Source organism: Sciurus carolinensis, chromosome 1 (assembly GCF_902686445.1).
Source record: "Sciurus carolinensis chromosome 1, mSciCar1.2, whole genome shotgun sequence".
NCBI classification, from domain to species: domain Eukaryota; kingdom Metazoa; phylum Chordata; class Mammalia; order Rodentia; family Sciuridae; genus Sciurus; species Sciurus carolinensis.
Window position 1 is genome coordinate 3,276,460 of NC_062213.1, and position 27,502 is coordinate 3,303,961.

Consider the following 27,502-nt stretch of genomic DNA (forward strand, 5'->3'; position numbering starts at 1 on the left):
TATTGGCCTTGGACCTTCTGTCTGCTGGCCTCCTGTGACCCTGCTTTCCTTTATGTCCCATCTTTGTCCACCCCCAGCGCTGAGCTCCCCGTGAGCAAATGGCCTCTGGCAGCACACAGATGTGCCCCCAGCCAGGGCTGGGGGGCCTGGGGGACTCAGAGGTGCAGGCCTTGGGGCAGGGTGGGTGGTGCGCGGGGCAATTCCCCCTGACTGCCTGACTGGCTGGTCCTGTTTCCTCTTGCAGAGCCTCGAGCCACTCGATGGGGATTCACAGAGGACTGCCAGTGTGTGTCGCCTTTCCACCTCTCTGTGGCAGGAGAAGTGACCTCAGCGCCTCCTCAGCAATGACGATGACACTGGTATTAACTGAGTGGCACTTATGGATTTTTAGCCCTCGCTCGCAGTGAGCCAGCGAGCCATGTGCCCTTGTGAGGGAGCCCCCCGTGCGTGCAGAGCGGGATGTGAGCGTGGCCTGCCTGAGGAGCGCGCCTGAAGCACGGGAAGACGTCTTCCTCTGCCCGCAGGGCCGAGGGTCCTGCTTACGTAGATAGCGCAGACAGCACACTCCCACACCTCCGTCTGGTGGTGATGAAAATGGCCCCGCAGAATGCTGACTCGGAGTCCATGCAAGTCCAGGAGCTGCCCGTGTCCCTGCCGGACCTGCAGAAGCCTGGAGACCCCGAGGCTGAGAACCGCGAGGAGACCCTCAGCGAGGGGTCCATCGACAGGATCCCCCTGCGCCTGTGGGTGATGCATGGGGCGGTGATGTTTGGCAGGGAGTTCTGTTACGCCATGGAAACGGCTCTGGTCACGCCTGTCCTGCTGCAGATTGGTAAGTGCTGCTCCCACCTATGGGTGTGGTGTGTGGGGTGGCGCGTCCACCAGACCGGGACCCTGCGGCCGGTGCGGAGCTCTGCCTGGGTCCTCCCTCTCCACCTTGACCTGTGCTCAGGCTTCCTGCCCCGGTGTTAAGCCCCCCTGAGGTCGGGGTGAGGTCAGAGTGAACGGTAAGTGTGTGGAGCAGCTTGGGCAGCTGGGTGCAGAGGGGTGGGCTCCCCTGCAAGCTGGGGCTCCACCACTCTCGGTCTCCTTGCCTCTGAAGAGGGGCAGGTGCAGACTGACCCTGCCGGGACACGGCAGGTGTTTATGCGGCACCTGTGGTGGACTCCCAGTGGCCAGTGGCAACTGTTTACACAAGTGCTGCAGTTCAGAGGGACACTCAGCACAATGGGAAGTGCAGGTGTCCCCTGCAGATTGCCACTGGGGATTCTTGGGCTCCAGAAGTTTTGTCAGAATGTTGGGTTTTCCTCCTGGTCCCAGGAAGGTTTGAATCTCTTAATTTTGCATCCTTGGCCTCTTGAGAGAGCTGGATGAGGATAAGACTGTAGAAGCTGGAGCTTTGTTCTGTGACCCCACATGCACAGGCCCAGTGTCTACAGGTTAGTCGTGGGGGATGTTTCTCACCACGAACCCGGTGCTCTGTGAGAGCCGACTGGCCCACCATGTGATGCGCCGCAGATCTGAAGTGCAGTGGGGAGCTGCACGGCTCCCCACTGCAGGTGGCACCCCCAGGGGCACTGGACTCAGCCCGGGGTTCCTGTTGCCCTGCAGGAGGCGAGCAGAGGTCTGAGGGCCCCTGGGGTTCCTTACGTTGCCCTGCCCCCGGGCTCCTGTGCCTCTCCTCACCTCCAAAGTCCTGGTACCGAACAGGTCGGCCAGGCATGCAGCAGGAGGGCCAGGAGTCACAGAGCGTGGCCTGTGACCACTCTTCATTTCCCTTCTCATCCCTTGGGTGCACTGGGGTGGACAGGACTCCAGCTTTGGCTTCGTGTAGTGAGCTACCCACAGGCACTGCTGTAAGAATGCCCTGAGGGAGCCAGGCGCAGCATCACACACCTGTCCCTCCAGTGACTGGGGAGGCTGAAGCAGGAAAACTCAAGTTTGAGACCAGCCTCAGCAGCTTTGAGGCCCTGAGCAACTTAGACCCTGTCCCAAAGTAAAATACAGAAAGGGCTGAGGATGTGGCTCAGTGGTCATGCGCACCTGGGTTGAAACCCTGATACCAAAAAAAAAAGCCCCGAGGGAACAAAACACAGACCCTCTTCCATGGTGGAGCTGGCTTCTGCCCAGGAGAGGGGCCGAGGCAGCAGGTCCGGAGGCTGAGGAGGGGTGGGCTTTGGCACATTCAGGGCTGAAAGTCCACCTTCCAGGCTGGTCCCAGCAAGGGAGCCGACGGGTTGTGCCTAGCCTCAGATGCCGAAGTCCCTTTGGCGTTTAGGGATGTGTGGCAAGGAGGTGCGGGGAGCCTCGCGTTGGGTCAGAATCGGGTGCCCCTCACTCCTGCTGGGAAGCAAGTGGCTTGACGAGCAGATGTTCATTCCCAGCCCGTCTCTGTGTAGGGTCTGTGCGTTATGCTTACACCTGACACATAGCGTCGTGGAACTCTCACACCTTAGGAGGTGTGCTTACCCTGGGATTAGGGACAGCCCCTCACTCGGGTGGACAGTTCCATGGTGTACCGTCTGCAGCAGCGTGGCCACCACAGTGTCGGCTTCCTGCACCCTCGCCAACCCTCTGCCAGGAATCCCATTTCCTGGTGGTTCCCTTGGGGTCTCCCTGGTGGGCAGTGCTTCTGTGCCCAGGGGTCCTGTGTCATCCTGGTGAGGTTCTGCTCAGGTGGTGGCTTCCCCCGGCTGCTGGACAGGAGCCTGTGACGTCTGCACCAGCCTGGGGCTCGCCTTTGCATTTTCTTCCTGGTATCTTTCAGAAAGCAGGTTTTGATTTTGATGGGATTTGGCATATTAATTTTTTTCCCTTTTTTCTTTTTAAACTACTCACTCTTTGCCTGACCCGAGGTCATGGTTTTCTCTTAGGTTGTCCTTCTAGACATTTTATAGTTTGAACTCTCCCATGAATTCACATTTTTACCATAAGCGTTAGAGGCTCCCCCCTCAACCCCCGGCATGTGGAAATCCAGCCACTGCAGACACATAACCACCAGGTGGGTCCTCCCAGGGTTGTTCTGACTGCCCTCTCACTTGAGAGAGCACTGTCTGTTTGTCTGATCCCAGACCCTGGTGTGACTCTGCTGTAGCTGGAGACTGGGGTGGGGGGGTTCCCTGTGCTCCACCTGGTAGAGCTGGAGTGTCTTAGGATCCCCCATTTCCACACGAGCTGTGGAGTCAGCCGTCCCAACAGAAGAGCTTCCTGGGTTTCCACTGGGTAATGGATAAGTGTAAGGCAGGCGATGGACAGGTGAGAGGCAGGCAAATGGTGGATGATAGGTGCCTGACAGTGAGCAATCTGCACTCAAAAAACGCGTTGATATGCTGGCAGACTGCAGGTGATCACAGCAGACAAATGGGGTAAACAGCAGGGGATCGATAAGCAGCAAAAACTGCCTTACCAAGAAACAGATATCCTCTGCTTGAAACCAGAGTTTCGGAGCGACAAGGAACGCAGCCTCCCTCTAGTCCACCATCTTGGATCTCTCCCTGGGTTTCCATTGGGATCACATTGAACCTATCAATTAGCTTAGGGAAAATTAATGTATAGCTGAGTCCTGCAGTCCTTGAAAATGGTGTGTCGTCCATGTACCTTTGGGGTCTTAACTTCTCCTTGGGGTGTTTTGTGATTTGCAGTGTATACATCTCTCATGCTTTTTAAGTTTATCTTTAAGTAGTTAATTAACTAATGCTGTTGTACATACTGTTTTAATTTCAACTTCTGATTGTTCATCACTATATAGAGGAATAGAAATTGTTTTTACATATCTTGTAGCTTTTGCTGTTTATAAGATCTTCCCTCTTTTCTGATATTGGTAGTTTGTATTATCTCTTGGTCTTGATCAGTCTGACTAAAGGTTTATTAATTTTATTGGTCTTCTCAAAAACTGATTTTAATTTTTTTGGTTTTTCTATTTGTCCATTTCCTACTTCTAACTTCTCAAGGTCAAGTTCAGACTGATTTTTAGACTTTGTGTGTGTGTGTGTGTGTGTGCGCTCGTGCGTGCGCTGGGAATTGAGCCCAGGGCCTTGTGCACGTTACACAGGCACTCTAGACTTTCTAATAAGATGGCGGTCACAGCAGGGTCAGGGAGGAGCATGAATGGAATTCAGGAGGCCCCTGAGACAGAGATGGCCCACAGTGGTCTTAATCTCCTGCTTTTTGTGGCCTTGTCTAGTCCGCTCTTCTTGAGTAACTTTTGCTAACAAACAGGACATGGCAGTGTTAGGGAATATCGCTTTGTGTGGCCAGGTTACAGAAGACTGTGACTCTGTCCTGCTGGGAAACACCGGGACCTTCTCGGCTTGCACATTTTGATGGACCAAGTAGCCTTCTTGGAGAGACCCAGGGGGCAAGAACTGGGAGGAGTCCAGCCAGTGAGGACCTGCAGCTCTGTGTCTGAAAGCTTGTCAGAACCTGAGCTCTGCCTGCACTCATGTGGTGAGCATGGCCTCGACCTTCCCAGCCAAGTGTGGAGACGGCCACAGCCAGGGCCGTGTCCTTGAGTGCAGCTCTCTAGAGTCCCTGAGCCAGAACCACCCAGCTGAGCAGAACCTGTGAGGTGATCAAGCAGGTGCTGTCGGTTACCCAGCAGTGGGTAGCTAGTACACATACTCCGGATATTCTGTTGGTCGCACTGTGTCCCCTCTATTATGTACAACACATTGTTTTCCCCATTACCTAAGTGTGCATCTTGTTAGAAGGTGTTAAAGAGCTTTAGAAGAAACGTGTTTGTGTTCATAAATATCTCAGCATAAAACCTCACTATAAATTTGGGTTTTGAAATAATCAAGCAGTGGCAAATCTGTCCTTTCTGTTTTCAAAAGCTCGTTTCCCAAGAGAAAACTTTCCCACGGAAAACCAGTAAACAGAAAATACTGAGCAGTGGATCAGCTCCCACTGCCGTCTCAGAGGGAGTTAAAGAGCTCTGCGGGTCAGGGTGGCACTGTGCCCTCCCGTCAGGAGTGGGTCCAGCACCTTGCCACTCCTTACTCTGTCCTTCTCTGCTGCCTCTGCTTGGGTAGGATGCTGGAGGCATGTGGAGAGGAGTACCTCCTCCTCACTGGCTGAGGCAGCTTCCTGTCACTCTGCCACCCTAACAGCAGACCTGGGCCAGTTTGTTTCCTCTGCCTCCCCCCTGGCGGCCTTCTTGGAGTTCCTTGCACCACCCACACCAGGACTGGGGATACGTGGAGGCCCTCTGGAGTCCTGTCTCGCCCTGGGGCCAGCATCCTGGGCTGTTGGCCCTCATTGTCCTCTGCCCTTAGTGTCTGGTGCGCTCACCATGCTGAGCCTGGCCATAGTGGTTCTGCGAGGCCTCGATGCTCAGGCCTCTGGAGGTGGCTCTGTGTCAGCCCACGGGCAAGGCCAGAGCAGAGGCCTCGGGCTGGGCAATGGTGGTGGTGTGCCCCAGCCAGTCCTCATGCTGTGGCAGGCCAGCCTTCGTGAGGAATTGGCACCTTCCTTCACGATGCTGACTCAAGGCCCCTTTCTGTCTCTCTTTCATTTCCTCTGTCCACTCTACTGGACGGGTTTCCATCCCCCTGTTGCGGTGCTGGACAAGAGCAACCCAGCTCAGGTTCACTGCTTGGGGAACCCTGGAGTCCACTGGGGCACATCTTGTGGATGCTGGCCTCTCTCCTGCAAACGCTTGCCAGGTCTGCACATCCGAAGTGCATAGACCCCAGTCTGGCCCACAGACCCAGGGGTCTCTGGCCATGATGACTGGCATTCCTTCCTCCCAGTGAGCTGCTCATGTGCTCCTAGGAGCCCAGGCCCGGGCAGCTGCATTGTGCTGAGCGCAGGGAAAAGGAAGCCCGCTGCAGCCTCCTGTGACTCTTCAGCAGCATGGTGAGGGCACTGGCCACCTCACGGGACTGGACCAAGGACTTGTCCAGGGCACTTTCAGCTTGATACTGGAGCACATGTCACCGTACCGTGTAGCCTGAGTGAGTGACAGACCGAGGAACATTCTGTTCTCACAAGAGCCTTGGGTTCTTGTACCCACCCCGTCTGTTCCCAGGTCCTGATAATGGAAGAGCGCCACGTTCTCACTTTTGGTACAGGAGACTGCGTTGTGAACGGCAGCTTCCCCTTGTTCTACCTGTCCCTTGTAAGAAACGGCTATCGACCAGCAGAAGCAGAAACCAGGCCTTCCTGGTGTGGAGGTCCTCAGGTCGGCCTGTTGGGTGTCTGGGCTTGAAGCTAAGGAGCTTGTGACTCTGGTGTCGGTGCCGTCTTGCTTCTTGGCTTCTCACGTGAGCTGGCACTCCGGGAGAACCTGGCCCTTGAGTCTGCTGGTGTTCTTAGTTGTGCAGGTTTTCACTTTTCTTCCACAGTGGCTGGAGGCTGTGGATTTTTATTTTTGTTGCAGGTCCTCCTCTCTGATCCTCAGCATGGTACACATGTGCTGGACACTGGACTTGGCAGGATTATGCCTTTCCATGCTTGGGGGAGAAGAGGTCTGCCTGTCAGGTCTTCTAGAGGGAGTCCAAGGGCAGGCACTGGGCACCTAGGAGAGGCATTCCTTTTTTTTCTCTGATCCTGAAACAGAGATAGGGACTCGCCCTACCTCAGCACTCCCTAAACACCACACTGTGTGTGCTGAACAGGGAGGGCTTAGTCTGCATTTGACCTGGCCAAGTGGGAACCAGGTCCAACTCTCTTGGTTCCAGATGACCTGCTCCTTTCCTGAAGGAGGTTTAAACCAGCTGCAGTACTGGGCCTTGTTCTGGAGAGGCTGTTGCCGAGTTTCTGGGTCTGGGGGGAAGGAGACCCTCGATGTTGGAGGAGGAGGTAGGTGTGCAGGGAGTGTGGCTGGCCCCTCCTTTCCCAGCCCCGCATGCCTGGGACTGGCCCTACAGGATGTCTGCTCAGTAGTACCAATGCACTTGTCCACCCAGGACACTGGGCAGCACAGGCCTGTGAGTGGGCATAGTTTGGTCTTCTAGCGGACCCACCCACAGTTCCCCAGACCTCATTGGTGGGGAAACTTTTTAAAATATCAATAGCATTTACATCCCGTGCAGAGCATAGAGGTCGCACTCAGGTGGACAGTGAGGTCCCTCACTCCTGCCTCCCAGGCACTAGGTTCCTGTCCCCTGGCTTCGCCTGCTGGCTGTGCAGATCCCACACGGGGCAGCATCCTTGTGTCAGCACTCTTGGTGGCCTCTCGTGAGTCGGAGCTTCAAGGCACCATCTGCTGTAGTAGCAAGCTCACTTTCCCTCCCTGGCAGCACTTGCCCTTTAAAAGCCACCTCACAGCTGATGCCCCAGTGCTGGTCCCTTCCCCCTGCCAGGGTGCCTAGGGCATGACCTCTGGAGGCTGACTTGCACCCAGTTGCTCCCAGGCCCTGCACAGTCCTCCGTAGGGACCCTGTGCACTGTCTCCAGAGCACTGCTTTCATGTGTGACGCGACTGCCTCGTATCGGAATCAGGGATGGTGAGCCTTGGAGGAGTCGAGAGGCACGCCTTCCGACTGTGAGCGGAAATGCGGCTGGCGTGCCCACAGGGGTGGGGTGTGCACTTGCACAGGTGCTCGAGGTGTCTGGTTTTCTTTGTTTTTCTGTATTGGTACCAGGAATTGAACTCAGGGGTACTTAACCACTGAGCCACATCCCCAGCCCTTTTCATATTTTATTTTGAAACAGGGTCTCTGAATTGCTTAGGGCCTTGCTAAATTGCTGAAGCCGATTTTGAACTTGTGATCCTCTTGCCTCAGCCTCTCGAGCCACTGGGATGGCAGGCGGGGGCACCGCGCCCAGCATGTCTGGTTTTTGAACACATGTGTTTGGCTTGGGGATCTGCTGGACTGGCATGACGGTGCGGTGGCCCCTTGCTGTGGGCTGCAGGTATTTTGGGGAAGCACTCCTGCAGCTCAGATACACCAACACCTTTCTAGAAGTTCCCAGCATGGCTCTTGGAAACAGGTCCTGTTTTGCCCGATGGCAATGGCTAGCCCAGGGGGCTTCTGTAGGCAGCACACCCCTGGTTTGTGTTCCTCTTTTGAGCAACCAGGGCTGGGGTGTAGCTCAGGTGTAGAGTGTGGTGCTCCTCATGTGTGAGACCTGGGTGTGGGTCCCCAGCAACACACAGCAGGTGTTAGAGCTGAGTGTGGGCCTGCAGCTCCAGGGACTCTGGAGGGTGAACTAGGGGAATCACTTGAGCCCCGGACCTCAAGGCTAGCCTGGGCAACGTGGTGGAAGACCCCCATCTCAAACAGAAAGAAAAGCCAGGCCCCAGATTTAGCTCTCCTGCAGTTTTCTTCTTGGCCGAAAGAACTCCTGAGCGGCACCTTGTCCTGCTTCACTTTGTCATGGCAAGTGTGACGGCCCAGAGGTGCCAGCGTTCAGGTGGTGGAGACCTGCTAGGCATGCTCCCACCTGGCAGTGCTTCCTGCCTCAGACTGCGCCTCTGCAGGGTTGGAAATGGCACTGTGGGAGCAAGGGAGACCTCACCAGTGAGCACCTAGTAGTAGGTTCCCCTGTGCGCTTCCTGGCACCCACCTTGGCCTTAACTAGTTTGGTTGCTTATCTGCAGCCCCTGAAACTGGCCTCCTGCTCTGCCCCCACTGGCCCCCTGGAACTGTGGCCAGGGCCAGAACACAGAGCACCTAGCCTGCGCCTGGTCTGGGTGAGGGTGCTAGGCAGACATTGGGACAACTCGCAGCCAGGTGAGGGATGCTTGTCTCACAGCCCTTCCTGTGGCTGATACTGGGGTGAGTCTACAGCAGCTTGGGCCTCTGCCCTCCAGGAGGCAGGCAGGCAGCGGGACCAGAGCTGCTGAGGAGGAGGTAAAGGGCCACAGTTGGAGAAACTTGGAACTTGAGGACATTCTGCTCAGTGAAACAAACCAGTTACAGGACAAATGCCGCAGGATGCCACTGTGTGAGGTCCCTAGAGTAGTCGAATCAGACACAGGAGGGGAGCTGGTGGGTGCCAGGGGCTGGGGAGTTGGTGTCTGATCAGGCAGAATTTCAGTTCAGGAAGGAGTGGCAGGGTGGGCGGCAGTGACAGTCGCAGGAAGCATACTTGAGCCACTGGCCCTCACACTTAAAGGATTTCAAGTGGTAACTCTTACGTGTGTTTATCCCCACGACGTGGGGAATGGATGGCTCCATGGAGGCCCAGTAGTGGTGGGATGGGAAGCCTGAAGGGGACCAGAGGCAGCCCACTTGTCCAGTGAGGGGAACCGGAGGGCGCGTGTGGCCGCCTGGGAGTCTGTGAAAGCCACCTGTGCAGACCTCACCACGTATAAAGTTGGTCGAAACCCCCCGGGAGGCCCTCCAAGCTCGGGTTCTGGGTGTGGTGAGTCTCTTGGACTTCGGCCGCAGTGGCTGAGCAGTTTCTTGTACTGGGAGGCTTTGTTTGGGCTGGGAAGTCTGATTTCCTCGCCTTTCATCATTGTGTCGATAGACAATGAAATGTTCACCCCAGTCGTTTTCCCAAGGAGTTGAATGTGTACGTCATTTTCGTATCTGATTATTACCAAGCACCTGCCTGCGGGTGCAGAGTACCAGGTCTGGCACTAGAGGCGACATGCATCTGGAAGCCTTGGGCTCACCAAGACACCAGGCTGTGTCACCGGGGTAGTGAGTTTGGGGAGGGTAAGGGAGGGTTTGTCTCACAGTTCAAACGGGGAGGCCTCAGGTGAGGCTGTCCACTCAGGTAGCCCTAGCCAGCACTGAGCATCCGCCACGTGCTGGGTGCTCTGCCAAACTTGTGGCAAAGGTCGTGGACTTTGATCTTTGTCGTGGGCCCTCCCATTGTGGGGTGGGGGTTGGGAAAGACTTCATAAGGGGAGTAGGGGGCACAACAGGTTCAGGACAGGGGGACCTAGCTTAGCCCAGAAAGAGGGCACAGGCGGGGGGGGCGGGTACCTCCGAGTGCAAAGGCCAAGTGGCCATCAGTGAAGCAAGGCTGGGGCAGCACAGCAGGGAGGGCGAAGAGGGGCTCTGGTGGCTGGGGAACAGCCTGGCCTGCACTGAGAGGGCTCCAGCAGTCTGCAGCCTCAACTGCAGGCCTCCTAGTAGTATAGCAGTGTATGAGCTTCCTGTGTCACTATGAATCTCAAAAAATAGTGACAACATGAATCCTCTATACCCTGGATCATAAAAGACAAAAGATTTTATCAGTTATTCCTGCAGAAAATGATCTTTTAACTCAAATCCAAAAATAAGTTACATTTTAGCAAAACATCTCAAGCATATGTTGAAAGGACAGGACAAGATCTCAGTCACCTGAAGGCCCAGAGGAGCCCCGGAGTGGCCTGTGGGCCCCAGTGTTCAGCGCCGCTCACAGACAAGAGAGTGACCCAGCAGCTCCCTGGGAAGGGTGTGCTGCTTCTCAAGGGAATTCCTCTATAATGTTTAATGTTTAACTATAAAAGCAGAGTTAGAATCATGGAGATCTGTGTACTTCTACACTGCAAATTTTGAAATAAGTGCTGTCTTTACTCTGAAATCCAACCAGTAGAGAATATGTCTACCAGCAAAATATTTTCCAGATGATGGTAATTTTGTCATTAAAAATCTCATTATTACACTGGGGATATAACTTGGTGGGAGACCCTTGCCTGGTGTACTCGAGGCCCCAGGTTTGATCCTCAACACTGCAGAAAAGCTGTTTAGATCTTGCACATGTCATTTCTTGCTTAAGCACTTTCTTGAGGCTCACATGCCTGCACTTTTGATATCGTTTGGAAACATGGCCAGTGAGGGCGCTGCCGCCTGTCTATGGAGGACAGTGTTTCACCTGGCAGCCGTTGCGGGCAGTGCTGCCTCTCTTCCTCTTCTGGAACCCTGGCCTGAGCCTGCGCCCAAAACGCTTCCCCATTCTCTGCTAGGCCTGGTCAGGCATACTGCCGAGCTCGGCGCCCCCTCCGTCTGCATCTGTCCTTGTTAGTGTTCTCGGGAGGCCTCACCAGGTTCCAGAGGCCTTTGCTGCCCGCCGTTCTCCAGGCCACATTCGTCCTGTCTTCTCCTGTGTCTCTGCTGGTGTCTGACAGCCAAGTGTGATTCGGCTGCAGCCCGCAGCTCCCACTGCCCACCGGGTGGGTAGCAGTCCTCCGTGCACAGCTCATGCTCTGCAGATGGGACCTCCTTGCAGCTTGGACGTTTTGACCATCACTCCTAAATGAAGCGGGGGCTTTTGGGCAGAGTTGGTTTCACACGGCAGTGCTGCCATGGGTCAGAGTACTTCACAGTGTGGTGACCTCGCACAGGCCCAGCTGTGGCTCTGTATGTGGGTCACCTGCATGTTTGGCCCGGCATGTGATCTTCATTGGAAAATGGGCAACAGTGACAACCTCAGGCCAAGGAGTCAGTTTCATTTTGCAGCATGCATTTTCAGAGCCTATTAGGAAGCAGCTGCTGTCTGCCAGACACACCCGTCCCCCTGGAGGGCAGCCCGGCAATGGTGAGCAGAAGCCCGAGTGAGGTGCTCCTGGGAGGCGAATTCATGCCCGAGGGACAGCACCATGCTGGAAGCCAGCAGAGCCGGGGGAGAGGCCTGTGGTCACTAGGTCTAGTTCTCAGGGAGAGGGTCTGGGCAGTGTGGAAGCTGGCTGGTAAGTCCTCTCAGGCCACTGCCACAGCCGTACAGGGTGTGAGGACCCTGGCCCTGAGGCAGTGGAGAGTGACCTAGAGCAAGCGTCCATTTGTGTAAGGAGCTGATAGGCAAACGTCCCTGCCCACCTCTGGACCCGTCTGGGGACATGCTAGAACACCCTGAGACCCCATTCGGGTGGAAGGACCTGAGCAGCACCCAGAAGGTAAGTGTCAGGTTCCACGGACAAGCTGGGGCAGGGGGCAGGCCTTGCCACTTTGCACACTGGCCCTTTCAGTCCTGCAAAGCTTCGACAAGACAAGGTGTCTTCTCTGAAGTCAAAATCAAGGCTGAAGGGAAAGTGACCTGCCCAGGGTCTCCAGCCAGTGGGTAAAGAGTGAGAATTGGAGCTGTCCTTTTCTACCAGCCGGCTGCCTCCCAAAGGGCCGCCAGGCCGGAACTGCGGCTTCCCAGTGACCATGCTAGTGACCATGTAGGCGAAGAACCCCAACAGACCAGACACACAGCCTCCGTGCCAAGGGCTGTGCAGTGGGGGCAGTCCTCCAGGAGGGTGCGCTCACAGCTGGGATCCGCACTCAGAGTCCAGACCACAGAGCCTGGCTCCTCCAGGGCGCAGGCCTCCTGTGGACCCGCAGTCAGAGTGAGAAGGCAGGTGTGGAGGCACCTGTGAGTAGAGGTGTCATGCAGGCAGGTAAGGCAGGAGGTAAGCTGTGCGAGCAGCCATTAGTGAGAACTTAGCCCTCCTGGTTCCTGCTCCCTGACGAGTTCCAGTTGGAAAGCGCTCTCAAGCCACCTCGGAGCCTCCTTGCAGGGTGTACTCTGAATCCTGGGATTCCCAGCTCCCTGCACCCTGCTCTGAGTTGGAACTGGCTGGGACCAGCCGGCCAGAGGCAGCCCTTTAGGTCTTCAGGAATGCCTGTGCTGGTTGCTGACACATCTGTTATTAAAAACTAAATTATGTGTTCTCACAGTTTGAATTGTGTTAGCAACAAAGGTGATAAATATTCACCACTTCCTGATCAACAGCCTTTTGCTGGTGCCCATGGCAAGGTCATCTGCTATGTCCTGTCTGTGGGATACTGGCTGCTATGCACCCTCCTTGGTCAGTGACACCTTCGGGTGGCTCAAAGTCAGCCACAGGGGGCATTTACACTACAGAATCTGCAGTGCTGCAGAGAAGACCCCGCGGCCCCACTGGCTGCTGTGTGTCCATGCACACAGTGCTGGGCTCAGGCTCTGTTGTGGAGGCCACGCTCATTCTTGTCATGTGCAGACAGCTTCACAGCTCCCCTGGGTGTTTCTGGCAACTTGTTGGAATCAGAGCTAAATAACAGTGTAACTGTGGTGACTGGGTTTCCGTCTTGTCCCTATGCAAATGATAACATCTTGGCATTGAAAGAGGCATTTGCTGTGTTCTTGTCCTCGCTATGGACGTGAAACCACCTGTGCCCCAGAGTTGGAGCACAGAGGAGGGAGATTCCCAAAACCCAAGTGTGGGGGGCAGTTTGGGTTCCTACCTGCTCTATCCCTAATAGCTATAGGACCTTGGCCACAATGGAATCTTCTGGAAGCTCAGCTCCCTCACTTTAAAGCTCGCCTGGACATGCCATCTGCAAGGCAGGCATGAGTGGAGACCCTGGCCTGGTGCCTGGCATCTACTGAGCGTGCTGTTGTGCTGTCCTGCTGCCATTTGCCTTCTGCCCCGCTGGCTATTGGTTACCCAGGCACTGCTCTCCAGCTCCCACAGAGGGAGGAAGAGCAGGTTATTGACCCTCTGTGCGCAGATTGCAGTTTTCAATGCTCAGGCCATTTGCCTTGCACGCCAGGCCCTGTGTCTCAGTGAGCAAATAGGTTTGCAAACTGAAACCAAATCCTCATCTGCAATGGCATCCAGGGCCATACGTGGTCTAGCCTCCTGCACCATCTCCATCTGTGCACTGGACTCTGCAGGTTGCGCTGGGTGCTGACCTGTCCGCTGAGGAAGGCCCCTCCTTGGTCCTTGAGCCTGTTCCTGTGCGCAGGGGGTCTTGTTCCAAAGATGCCAGGTGGCCTGGCACTCTGGACATGAGTCCCCACTTGACCTCCTGCTGTTGCCCTGGGCGCTTCCCAGCCGGCTGTCCAGTTCAGGGTAGTTGACTGCCCTCCAGATATGGCCAATTCTGTTTGCTCTAGGGCCTTGCGATTCAAGTTACCTGGCATCTGACCTGTGGAACTTGCTCAGTGGTACCTTCAGGTGGCTTCTGGCCCCAGTATTCTGAGCCCTGCCAGTAGGCCATGTTAGCATTGTTCCCCACCCTGCCCTGAATCTGAGGGACCAGAAACATTTGAGGTGTTCCTGCTGCCTAGGGTAACAGGATAGTGCCCTGGCCTGACACCTGAGGCCGTTCCCCATCTGCTAGCCCTGGGTTGGATCCACAGCTCCTTTCCATGAGTCTCCTCTTCCCCCAGAAGCATGCCTGTGCCCTTCATCTCATCAAGCTGACTCAGACCCCTACCTGTCTGGGTAGCCCTAGGCCTCAGGTGTGTGAAATGAAAGGTCATCCTTGAGGAAGGCTGGAAATACATCTAGGAATCCAAGGCAGAAAGCTGAGAAGTCTTGGCTCAAACATCAGAGAGAAGTGAGAGTCACCCTTCAGGCTGTTCCCTTTGCCTTTCCAGGGGTCCTTGGGACCACAGCATATGCTTCCCAAAGCTGCTGATCGCAGAGCCCACCAAGGCAGGGATGCATCCCATGCATGGCCATGGGTCCCACCTTTGTGCTACATGGGTGTTCTGTGCTTAGTGGCCTATGACACTCCAAGCCCACAGTGAACCAGACCCATGCTCCTGGGGCCACACAGGTGGTCAGAGCTGACTGCCTCCTGCACTTCCTTCCTGGTGCCAGGTGCTGGTACTGACCACCTGCCTTCCTGTCGCCTGCTGGGAAGTCCTGACCTCCTTCACACCCCTACTGTTCTGCCTCCCTGTTGCACTCTGCCTCTTCCTCCTACACCAGGCGGCAGACACTGCCCCTGGTGCCCTGGACAGCACGAAGGCCTCTAAAGCTCTAGTGAAGCAGGCGCGGAATGAGGGCAGACGGGGACGCCCTCCTGCCTCCCACCCACGTCCTCTTCCATCAGTCTCAGGTCCCCACACCCTGCCAGTGTGTCACCATCCCCAGTGGCGCCTGGTGCAAGGGCTCCTTCCTGCTCTTGGAGAGTTCCTGCCCCCGCCTCGGGACCCTTTATCTGCTTCCCCAGCGGCAAGTGTGATGAGGAATTCACACCAGCACTGTTGGGGGTTCCTGTGTGTCATGCCCCTTGTGTCGCTTGGTCCTTGGAGGTCAGGCACTTCCCCAGACAAGAAGGCAAGGCTCCCCAAGGTCGTGGGAATGCCTCACGGCCAGCACAGTGCTGGCCCTGAGCCCGAGACCTCGGGCACCCCTGCCTGAGTCCCCCACATGGGATGTGGTGTCGGACTTTTTTGTGACACATCTCCCCGTAGCATCACTGCCCCGTCCTGTGTGTGGCTTGTATGTCCTATGGCATCGCTGTCCCATCAGCTGTTTCCAGGAGGTGGATTTGCCTGTTCCACAGCTATCTGAACACACGAGAGACTGCAGGTAACTGATTTCACAAGGAAAGAGCATCAGGTTGGACACCCATGCAGGCCTGAGCCGTGCTCCCAGAGCCCGTGTGTCCTACCGGGTTCTTTCTCAGGACCGCCGCTCATCCTGGGCTTCAGACCTTCATACAGGAACCCCTTCACCCTCACACAGGTGTGCCCAGGGTGCAGGGACTGCCATGGGTTTGCAGGGCCCACCCAAGCGTTTTGGAGCCTTGGGGACAAGGCCTGTAGACGGGAACTGTGTCCTGCGTGCATCATTTTTCCTTGCTGAAGGAGGGGCTGGTGCTTCCTGGATGGCCTCGGTGCTCAGGGTTGACCAGCCAGCAGGACCTTGCAGCCATGAGCAGGAGACTGGACTCTGTCCCACAAGTGGCAATCCAGGCAGTGTGCACTGTGCAGACCTGCAAAGGTTTTAGATCACTGGTTGCCAGGTGGCGCTGGAATATGGCGGGACGAGGGAGGAAGCAGGGCCCCAGTTGGAGGCCATGATGCTTAAGTAAAATCACAGCTGTTCTGGAGTGTATGATGAGGGGAGGTGGAGAGCTCAGGGCAGAGGCCGCAGCATGAGCAAAGCCACGTGGGCAGGAGAGCTGACAGAAGCTAAGTGCCAGGCGGGTACGTGTGGCCAGTAGGCCTGTGGCATCTGTCACTGCATGGGCTGTGGGCTGGGATTGCTGGGTGACCCCGGGGCCCTGCCAGCACAAGTGGGTGGATGACAGGGTCTCTTCTCTGACTCAGTGACCCCACGGGAGATCTAGAGTTGGGTTCTGCACATACTGAATTTGAGGAGCTTTCCCTTCTCTGAGGCCCGAGTCTTGGATACTCTGCTCCTTTGGTGTGACTGTGAGAGGCAGCAGAGGGTGTGATGGGGACCCTGAGCTCAGGCCAGCTGCAGGGTGTGCCATGCTTGCTGGGCTCTGGGGAAACCTTAGGAGTCTCCAGTGAGAGCCATGCAATTGCTTACACACGACGACATGTCTGTTCTACTTGTTCGTTTGGATTTTTTTTTTTTTTTTTTTTTTCAGTGCTGGGAATTAAACCCAAGACCTTGTACATTCTAGACAAGTACATTACCATGTGCCACATCCCCAGCCCCAGAACATCTATTTTAAAGAGTCATAAACATGGACAGCTATTAAGAGCCAGAGAGCAGCCCATTGCCAACTTGCCAGTACATAAAGATCTCCACCAGCAGGGGAGAGGCCAGCTGAAATGACAGAGAAGCAGGTAGGGTGACCCCAGCTTTTGGGGGGGTCTGCATCTGGCCAGGTGCACCTAACCTAGTTGGACTATTGAGTTTTCTCATTGTTCAAAATTGGGAGCAGCAGGGCTGGGGCTCTGGCTCGGTGGTAGAGCACTCGCCTAGCACATGTGAGGCATGAGGTCCAATTCTCAGAACCACATATACATAAATAAAGGTCCATCAACAACTAAAAGAAAATGGGAGCAGCGGCCCTCCAGAGTCGCTGGGAAGCCTTGGCATGGGGTAGGCCAGATTGTTACTTCCCACAGCCACGCCCAGCGGACTGGCAGAAAGAGCTAGAAGTTTGTTTTATCAGTGGAGAGCCCATTCTAACCATTCCTGCTCCCTGGGAGCTCAGCTCAGCGAGCCTCACCTCAAGGGTCACACTTGGGGAGCTGCCTGTGGCCCCTGGACTCCGCCTCCTGGCCTGTTTTGCCTCACTGTTCCCTGAGCCACTCTGCAAGTCACCCTTGCTCACTGCTCCCAGGCCGTCTAGAATGAGGTAGAATGATGTGATGGGGTCGCCTCCCTGGGCCTGGGGCTTGTCCTAGGACTTAACTCCTCCACTCGTGGGAAAACCCAGGGAGGCAGCCCAGGGCCTGCCCTCAACCTGGCCCCTTTGTCCCGTAGGACTCTGAGGATGGGTGGACCTCTAGGAAGGCTTGGTGGGCTGCAGGCAGGAATGCAGAGGTGACTGCAGGACAGCCCAGCAGTGGTCCCGGCCAGGAGGGCCCCTCCTCCACTCGCCCCTCTCCAGAGCGCTCCTTGCAGCCCTGTGCTCCCCCTCAACTGGAGGTGCCCCTTCCCCACTGCAGGGCCCCTGCCTGGGGAGTCTCCTGTCACCCGTCACCCTGGGCTCTGAGCCTGGTGAGGGGCAGGCGGCTGCCCTGGCAGCCTGAGCTGGGCGCGGCTCCTCCACTGAGCGGCGGCCGGGGTCACCCGAGGATGCAGGCCCGTCCCATGCAGGACTGGTTCTCACGAGTCTGCTGTCGTGGACTTTTGTCTGCGATCACAGGCGTATCTGGACGGCAGGCTTCAGCTATTGAATGAAGGAGCGCAAGTTCTATTCCCCCCCCAGACCTTTTGTTAAACATTTGTAGGCCACTTTCCCAGTCCCCCTCCCCCAAAAGCACCAGTTTATCAAAAGTGCCCTTGTGAATAGAAGCCGCCACACGTGACCCAAGCGTCGCAGTGAGCTCACACAGCCCACGGACGCGCAGTGACACAGCGAGTGTTTCCTGTGAACAGGGAGCCTTCCGGGTCCCACCATTGTTGTTCAGCTTTTGCCTGGAAAAAACAAAAATTATTTACTAGGGACCGGGGTTGTGTTTGTTTAGCACTTTGCTGGGAATTGCCCGTCCAGGGTGTCCCAGGGGCAGCCTGCGCTGGCAACCCAGGAGCCGTGCTGGGGCGTCTGGCCCGGGGGGCACCCCCCCACTCCTCTAGGGCTGCCTTGGAGACGTGATGGGAAGTGTTTATTTTTCTTGCCAACTTGTGAAACAAAAGAGAGCTGTCACCCTGTCACTCGGCCAGCTCTGTGGGCTCTGTCCCCTTCCCGGGCCTCTCAGCTCAGTGGCAGGTAGTGCTGGAGCAGAGGCCCTCGCTTCCCGCTGGCTGGCCCTGGGCAGCCTGGAAAGAACTCCCAGGAGAATGGAGAGAAGCGCCAGTCGAAGCCGCCACTGCTCCACGTCCCTGGGCTCGACCCTGCTTCCAACCTGTGCAAAGGCCTGCCTCACACCAGCCGTGATTCTTAGACTCTGGTGGTGTCCTAGTTACCCACGGTTGTCCAGTGACCACGTCCATCACCACAGTGAAGAGCTCTCATCTCAGGCACCATACTCCTTCCAGAGAGGAGACTTGGGGGTGGGAAGTGGCAGCATTGCTAAGCACAAAGAGTCAGCTGCATGGCCAGCCCTCAGGAGCCGGTGGGCCCGTCAGGTGGAGGCCACACTGGTTAGGCAACCAGGCCACATGACTGACAGGCCGTATCCTTGCTTCGGGCTCCTCTTCTGGTGCCTTGTCTGTGATGGGTGCAAGTGTCTGCTGGATGGGCTACCAGAAAGATTAAGCAGCACCTGCGTGCCCACAGGGTTGGTTGACTGCCTGCAGGGGTGTGTTTGTTTTGTCCAGTGTTTGGGATGGAACCCAGGGCCTCCCACTTGCTAGGTAAGCACTCTCCCACTGAGCAAATCTCCAGCCCTTTCTTTTTTAATTTTGAGACAGGGTCATGATAATCTGCAGTCTCCTACCACAGCCTCCCAAGTTGCTGAGATGGCAGGTGTGCACCACAGCACCTGGCTTTTTTGATTTTGAGATGGGGTCTCATTGTTTGCCCGGGGTGGCCTCCAGCTCCTGGGCATGAGCCGCCCTCCTCTGTGGTGGGACCGCAGCAGCGGGTGGAGCCCAGTTGCCTGAGCAGTGTTCATCTACTGAGGGAGCCAAGTGTGTTCCCGTGAGCGCCTGGAGCTCATGCCTCAGCAGGCTTCATGCCCCGCAGCTGCTGGACCAGACCTGCCCAGGGCCTGTTGTCTCAGAAGGTCGTGATGCTGTCCCAAGTAGACTAGGTGCCCAAGGGACAGGGGAAGGGTGGACAAGAGGAGCCCCTAAGCTGCTGGGCCTGGCCAGGCTCTGAGGACACGTGGCTTGGGGAGGTCTAACCTGGGCCCTCCACCTTGTATTTTAAAGATATTTACACCATCAGGTCACGAGGAGCTGCCAGAGGCTCTGAGCATGGCCTCTCGAGGCTACCTGGTTGGTGGACCTGAGAGGAAGGTGGGGTTGGCAGGGCAGGGTGACGGGGGCTCAGGGCTGGGGCATGTGAGGAGCACAGGTGGCTGAGCACAGGAAGCGGGCAGCCGGGCACACCAGTCAGGGACCTCCACCCACATGTGAGCTGGTAGGCCTGCTAGGACTGCCCGAGGGCTCAGGGCCACACAGTGAGTAACACGGCTGGGCAGGAGCAGGGGGCTGAGGCCTGGGCCAGGTGCTCCCACGGCCATCTCTTTTTGTCCCTCAGGCATCAGAAGGCTTGCTGTGAGCTGGTGAAGGCAGGCTGGTGCCATCAGTACCGGGCTGGATGTCGCTGGCGGCTGGGAACACCCCCGCAAGAGCGCTGAGCTGTGACCTGCGCCTGCAGTCTCCTTTCCTCCCTGATCCCTGGCCACTGCTGGCTATCAAGGCTCTTCTGGGCAAAACACAAAGCCCTCTGTGAAAGTTCAGCTTTAAATCAGCCGTTCTCGTGTCAGTTGCTCTCGTGTCAGTTGCACGCCTGTTTTCAGAAAGGAACGGTGGGATTTCCCAGTTCCCCTGAGAACTCTGTACCTAAAGCCACCCCGCATTCCTTCGGCCAGAGCTGCAGGTCAGCACAAGGCTCTGCCCAAGAGGGCACAGGCTCACAGAGCAGCCTCACCCTGGGCAGCCCTGGCAGTCACGTGCACACAGGCCTCCCAGCATGCCCTAGCCCCTGGGGACACCACTGGAGAGCAGTGTTGGGGTGGGCAGCTGGGCAGCGTGTGAGCGGACTGGGTGCCATCGGCTCTGGGACTGCTGCCTCTGACCCCTGCCACGTGTGGGGTGAGTGCGTGCTGAGCCGTGGCCGTCTGTGCCTCAGCTTCCTCTTTCTTCCTGTAATTGCAACTTTGAGAAATAGCAGCAGCAGTTCAGCAAAGCACGGGGGTCCATCCACTTATGCCCCAGCCCCTAGAGTGGCACACCACTCTTTGAGTCTTGCCGTCAGCCTGCAGGGAACGAGCCTCTGAGGAGAGAAAAGCAGGGCGGTGACCCCAGGGCTCTGCGGGGCCTGACAGGGCCCTGCTCACACTGGGGTGGCACGAAGCCTGGGCCACAGGGTTAGTGAGAGGGCGTCCCCTGCCCACCCCTGCAGTGGGACTTCCGCACGAGTCCAGCTGACATAGGGCCTTGCACACTCAGCACCTAGGTTAGAGAGGACAGTTGTGGACAGTCTCCTGTGGCCAGGCTCTGTGCCCGCCATGCTCACTCCCAGAGTGGCCATGGCTGACCACAGCCCTGGAGAGGCCAGGTGCTCGGGGAACAGTGTTATCCTGGTGGTCTCCCTCCACCTTGCTGACCTCAACCTGAGAAGCTGAAGCCAGCCGGAGCTTCTGCCAAGGAGCATGGTACATCCACGTTAGGGCAGAGTGTTGGGTGGGGGAGGAGATGAGTGCCCAGCTGTGGGGTCTCAGCAGGTGGCATGTGTCTGCACCTATCCCCCTGGTGCCCGCTTGCCCTTCATCTGTCTCATCACCTGCCTTTTGCTACTTCTTGAGCCTAGGCTCCCGGCCCTGAGACCAACCAGCAGCAAAGTTAGTGGCAGGTGCCAGGTTGACCAGTCGGCACAGGTGTAATGGAGGAGGTGACAAGCCTGTCTCCAGATACCTGCTCAGGATTCAAACCTGTCCTGGTGCTGCTGCTGGCCCTTGGGTGACTGCACCCAGGCAGAGCTAAGGATGAGGAGCGTTGGGATCATGGATGCTGGCAGAGTGTCTTGTGTCAGGCCATGGGGCTGTCACCATCCACATCGGCATGCTACCCCTCTGAGACTTCATTTCCTCATCAGAAAAGTAGGAATCATAATATCAGCCTCAGTGGGTGCCTGTGAGGACACAGTGACATGTGATCAGGCTCTGTAAATCATGTCGCAAGATCATTACTATCAGTAGGTCATGGAGAGCTGTCCCTACCTCCAGTCTCCCTTCTGGCCCATGCCAGTGACTGCAGCTCAACCCCCTCTGCTGTCCACTTACTAGTTACCCTGAATTGGGAGGTCAGGGCAGTGTGGCATGTGGAGCAAGCTGGCAGTTGCTGCATGACAGTTTGGTTCTGTTGGTATCTTTGCTCCTACTAGAGATACAGAAGTGGGAAGGACATGTGGGCTCCCTCTCCACGGTTTGCAGTGTGACAAAGCAGAGCAGAAGGCAGACGGTCAGAGCACAAGGTCCATGAGGCCAGTAGCAGCTGCTGAGGATCAAGCAGCCAGAGCTCAGGGCAGAGAAGCTCCTGCAGAGTGGCCTTCCTGTGGGTAACGGGTGCAGATTGTGGACAGGATGTAAAGAATAACTCCTGAAGTCAGTAGAGCAACAGAGGAATGGAACCTGGAGGAGGAGGGGGACACTGGAAGAAGGGAATGGTGCGGGCCAACCAGTCTTTCTCTACAACTTGAACCTGAGAATTTCTTAGTCGGGGCCATACCAGGTAAGACGTGGCAGCTGCCAGCCCTCCTCCTACTGTCTTACAGAACCAGACACAGTGGAAGGACCCAAGCCTTGCATGTCAACTGCTCACACTTCTGACTGATTCCTGAGATGCATGTTTATAGGTCAGGTTTCAGGCTGCACAGCTGAAGCTGGTAGAACTGAACAGAGTCGTGCCACCTGGTTCTGCAGGGAGAACAGAGCTTTTGAGTTTGAGTCCAGCTGAGTTGATTGTTTATAAAGCAAAAATATCAACAGACTTGGAACATAACAAATGTGAAGCCTTCGTGATGTACCATTCATGACACCTAGGGTACAGGTCAGTACTGAAACAAAAGAAAAGAAATGTCCCCTTACTCTAGAGAAAAGGCAGCAGGAGACACTGACCCCCAGGAGGAGGACTCGGGTTGGGATTGTCATAGAAGCCTGTGACTACCTTGTTATGTGAAGGAGAACGTGCTCATGGCATAAAGCAGAGGTCCAGCACAGAAACAGGCTGTAGGAAAGGGGGAAAACTAATGGAGACTCTAGGACCAAAAAACAACATCCAAATTGAAAGCTAACCAGGTGGGATTAAGAACAGATTGGAGATGACAGAAGAAAGACAGTGGGCCTAGAGATTCTTCGATAGAAATTATCCATGGTAAAGAACAGAGAACAAAAACTGTAAAAAGAGATGAACAGCACCTGAGGAAACGGGGACAATATCAAAAAGTCAGTCTATGTGATACCTGTATCTTTGGAGTCATAGAATAGAGGAGGTAGAGAATGAACCATCAAAACATTGAAGATGCAACTGAGTTTTCTAAATTTGATAAGAGTTATGAATCTCCAGATTCATGAAGTTCAGTGAACCCCAAGAATGATGAATGTAAAGAAATTCTTAACTAGACCCATCATAGTCAAACTGCTGAAAAGCAACAATAGCGGGGAGATCTGGAAAGCAACCAGGCACGGGTGGTAAGCAGGGATGCAGTCCCATGAGTCCCCACAGCCACCTTCAAAGACAGTGGAGCTGGACCACAGTGGGATCCCATCCTTAAGGTTCTGAGTGAAGAGGGTTGTAGCCCAGCTTCCGTGTGCAGCAGAAATATTCAAAAATAAAAATGTAATGGGAGATCTCATATAGAAATAAGAGCACATATCATCAGCAGATACTTTGTAAGAAATGCAAGTAAACCAAAGAAAACTCTTCAGGTATAAGGAAGCAAATCTTTCTAGAAGGAAGGAGTAGTCCTGCTAATGGTGAAATGCCCAAGTATATAAGATTATTTCTCCTGGATTCCCTTAGAATAAAAACGACTTAAAAGCAAAATTCAGCATATTGTGGGGTTTGTGTGATGTGTTATAGTATTCACTAAGTAGACTCTAAATGTTTGATAAATAATATCTATAATAATCAATGAAAGTATCTACCACTGAAGGCCATACTATATTGGAATTTGGATAAATATTCAGTTAACCAAAAGAAAATAGGGACAGAGAAGCAAAGAAACAAGGGGGGGCTCAGACAGAAAGTAAATAGCAAACCTAACTCCAACTTAGTCATAATTACATTAAGTGTAAGTGGACTAAATATGCCAAGAAAAATGCATAGAAAAACATTCATGTACCATGTATTTTAAAAGGTCAGGCATAGACGTGTTGAGAGAGAAGGGGCTGATGGAGACCCAGCTTGCAGATCGGGAGCCTCAGTGGGTGGCTGTGACCCTCAGGCAAAGGACCCTTCTGGCAGAGTGCTGCCATGGCTCCTGGTGGCAGAAGGGCCTGTTGAGGAGGAAGAAAGGGCAGTCAGGAGAGTCCGAGTCAACAGCTTCAAGTTACATGGAGTGAAAAAGGATGAAATTAAAGGTCACAAGGCACAATTTCACAATCTGGAGACTTCAGCACCCCTCTTAGTGGTGGGAGGACAATTAAAGCAAAGACTGAAAGACAGCCTCTGAACCTTGCAAAACCAAGCCGCCTTCTAAGCAGGGCCAGCAAGCCGTTCTGCTGCAGACTTGAGTGAAGCTCGTCAGCCTGTGGGGTGCCAGTGAGTCGCTGCAGCTGGAGAACAGCCGAGCTGGTGGCAAACTAAAATTCCACCCGTGGACACCAAATTCAAATCTCTTAGCTTTTTATGTTGGGAAATATTCTTACTTGGATCTTTTTCAACTTGGTAAAATGTAACATCCATTCTTAACTGGAACGCCACACAAAAATAGTGACAGGATTTGCTAGTCCCTGTCCTAGAGCCATAGCCCTGGAGAAGGAGCCAGGACTGGGGTGCATCTGTGAGCTCCTCCAAGTAGCACAAGTGATGATAGCTGGGCCCTGAATGACCCTGGAGCTTCTGCCCTTGCACCTGGGCTGCCTCCTGCCAGCCACACACACCTGGAAGTGCAAGGAGGAGCAGTGCGTTCCTAGGTTCCTAGGCCCGGGCCCAGCCCTGACTCAAGCAGCTGTCCCAGTGACGGCAAGACTGTTCCTCCAAAGCCTGCCCTGTCCACCTGCTGGGAGAGAGCACCTACCGGCCTGCCTGTGTCTCTCTCTGAAGGCCACGACCCCACCGCCCCACCCTCCACAGGCTCAGACAGACACCTGCTTCTGCCTTGCCCAGAACCCTGTGCGCCTGTCTACTTCTCTTCCCTCGGCTCAATGGTGTGGCCTCCCGCCCCAGCAGCACAGTCAGGTGACATCTGTCTACTGCCAGCTTCTCTGTCCATGTGGTGGCCTGGGCAGCTGTCATTACCCGGGGGATCTGCAGCAGGTCTCCCTCGTGTCTGCAGGACTCCTGCAGCTGGATCAGCATCAAGCACATCTGCTGTAACTTGCCACACGTGTGCCAGGAGTGTGGAGGAGGGCAGGTTGATGGAGCCACAGGTTCCCTGTGTGGCACTCCAGTCTACCTGGGAGAGGTCTGACTGGCGGAAGACCTGGTCTCAAACACCATACTGCAAGGCCTCGCAGTCGAGGGCACCTGAGGACCAGGATTTGGGTTGAGGGCTAGGGCAGCCACAGCTTAGGATTGGACAGAGTTTGGTTAAGGGGTCCTTGAGCAGCATGGTGGGGACAGGGCAGAAGTCTCAGAAAAGGAACTGGGGCTGTTGGTGGAGAGCCCAGTTGAGCAGGGAGGTGAAGTCTGGACAGGGCAGACCGATGCTCAGGGTGGGCGACCCTGCTGGCCAGGCAGGAAGGGGCCCAACCCCCACCTGGAGTTGGAACAGTGACGGTTAGAAGAGAGTGCCCTTCTTGACATGAAGGTGAGAGCCAGTGGGGTGCCGGAGCACCCAGCACCTCCGAGCGTGCACCAGGGCCCAGCCCATGGAGAGAAGCACAGGGCTGGCTCGACACCTGCCATGAAGCGGTGACAGCCTGTGTGGGGTGATGTGGCTTTCCACTCTCTGACTTTTTAGCCTCATTCCAAGTAGTTTTGATCAAGAGCTATTTCTGAGAGAGGATTCCTAACACGAGCATCATTAAGGGGGTCTGGGTGGCGTGACCAGTGGCAGGTCATGTGTCCACCATGCGTGCCTCTCAGGGAGAAACCAGAATTCACACCTGCATGTGAGTCCCAGCCTGGGCAGCGGAACTCACTCAACACACCTCTCATTTCCTGAACCTTGGTACCTTCTGTTGACCTCAGATAGGTGCAAACCCCAGCCTTCTTAAAGTCATGTGGCTTGAGGGTCAAAGCAGACACCTCAGATCCTCAGCCAGAAGCATCCGGATTTTAATGGGTGCGTTAGCAACAATTTTGCAAGGTGCTTTCCTCCCCTGGTGGAAATGATTTCCTCCTGCACAGGTTTATTTTCCTGCCAGTTCAACACGATGTTCCATCTCTTGGTGCCTTTGGCTGGGTGAGGTGCCAGAGAAGCTGTGTCTTAGTAAGCCACGCACTGACGTGACACACAGAGAGGCACCGCTCCTGTCACCTACTGTGGGTTCAGCATGCGGATCCAGGACAGACACGCCAGCCCCCAACCCGCCCCCCCAGTACTGCCCCTCCCACCAGCAGTTCCTTTGCAGGCCTTTGGACATCACATAACGGGAGTCCTGGGGTGGTGCTCTTCCATGGTGGCCTCTGCCATGCAGCACCATGTGTGAGCTTCACCCAGTCTGTTCATTCCAGCCACCACGTGGGGCTCCAGCCTTGACCGTGGCACCATCGTTTTTCTGCGTATAGTCCGTGGCAATTCTGTTTGTGCGGTAGGGAGGCAGCATGCAGTGAGGGAGCTTTGAAGCCAGACAGGTCTGGTTGAAATACTGCAGCCACCACTCGGTAGCTGTGTGACCTGAGGTCCAGGCTCCCCAGCTGCACAGCGATCCCTGCCTCATGGGCAACCAGGAAGTTCTGGACGTGAGGGCAGATGTCCTGAGCCAGCTGCAAGTTGGCTGTCCCGGCTGGACACACAGCTTGTCCTCCCTTCTCCTTAGCAGCTTAGACCCGCTGGGTGACTGAGCACCCTGATGGCTATGTGGGCCTTCTGGGGTGTGCTTGCAACCAGCAGCTCTAAAAGCTGGGGCTCTTACTACGTAGCTGCAGCTGCTGCCCACTCTCATGGACTGTTGGGGTGGAGGTGGGCGGCCACCTCTGGTGCCCCAAGAGCCGTCAGCAGCCCTCCAGCCGCATGGAGCATCTCTGCCCAGGCCCCGCTGCCCTGGCACCTGCTGCGTGCACAGTTGTTCAGGATGTGCAGCAGGCAGGGCCCTGCAGGCAGCCTGTTCACCCACGCCAAGGCCCCGTGTCCCACCTGGCCTCCCCTGAGGAGCCTGTGCGTGCATGCACACCTGCATAATGCCCGTGTCCCCCCAGGGCTCCCGGAGCAGTACTACAGTCTCACCTGGTTCCTGAGCCCGGTCCTCGGCCTCATCTTCACGCCGCTCATCGGGTCTGCCAGCGACCGCTGCACCCTGAGCTGGGGCCGCCGCCGGCCCTTCATCTTGGCGCTCTGCGTGGGCGTCCTTGTTGGTGTGGCGCTGTTCCTCAACGGCTCTGCCATAGGTGAGTGCCGTGCGCACCCTGGCGCAGCGACCCCCTGGCGGGGACCAGGGCGCAGACAGCTGCGGAGCTGCCCTGTGGGAAAGCTGGAGGAACCTGCTCACAGGGAAAGGCTTCCTGCCCGGACTGTTTGTTTTCAGCGCGTATCTCACCCCACGTCCTGTTTTCGGCATTATTTTAGAAATTATCTCCTCTCTTTCTGTTCTCCTTTCCTTAGAGCTGGTGTTGAAACCCTCCAGAACTGTTTGCCTTTTACTGGTGGTGGTTTTGTTTTTAATGAGAGCAGCCACGTGTGGGAAAATACTCTAGCTTCGAGGGCACCCTTCCAGACTGGAATAGCAGAACCTGCTGAGGTGGAGGCGTTGGCGCACAGAGGCAAAGGGCCTTGCCCGAGGTCAGCTGCAGGGCCAGCCAGGAGTGGCAGAAGAGAGGCTCCAGGAAGCTGGGTGCAGAGGGCTGCTTGCTTAGAGGCCTGGCTGCAGGCGGGACTCTGGGTACCCCGTGCCTAGCATCCTCCAGCCAGCTCAGGCCCTGTACAGGCCCTGTTCAGATGGGGCCGCCTGCCTCCATGCCTGCTGCTGGCTCTGAACCTAGCCTCCCCTTTCCCATGTGCAAGGAGGTCCTGAGAGAGCAGGGTAGCTTTCTTGGGCCATGTTTGGGGTACGGCCCTACCATGTACAGCCAAACACAGCCAATCCAGAAGCTCCAACCCCTCAGCCTGGGTGCCATCTCTGTCTATGGTATGAGGCCAGTGGGGTGCTCCCTGGCAGAAGCCTCTTCCTCTGTGCCTCCTGTGGGCCAGGTGTCCAGATTCTGCCTAGCAGTGCTGCGGGGCCAGTCCTGGGCCCTGGGCTTCAGTCCCACCCCACATCCTCTGATCCTCGTGGGAGG

General features: G+C 55.8%; 1 protein-coding gene across 6 annotated transcripts in view; it reads left to right on the forward strand.

The window, feature by feature from the left end:
* The window catches only part of Slc45a4 (solute carrier family 45 member 4), a 73,265-nt gene that overhangs the window by 34,484 nt on the left and 11,279 nt on the right, over positions 1-27,502 (forward strand). For 4 of the 6 annotated variants that reach the window (XM_047563771.1, XM_047563741.1, XM_047563745.1 and 1 more), the window contains exons 2-3: positions 245-832; positions 26,426-26,614. In XM_047563771.1, the coding sequence (XP_047419727.1) occupies positions 589-832; positions 26,426-26,614 (433 nt within the window). In that variant the 5' untranslated portion in view covers positions 245-588. Of the gene's footprint in view, positions 1-244; positions 833-21,500; positions 21,632-26,425; positions 26,615-27,502 lie in introns of those variants that run through there. The other 2 variants (XM_047563780.1, XM_047563763.1) reach the window with 2 other exon arrangements.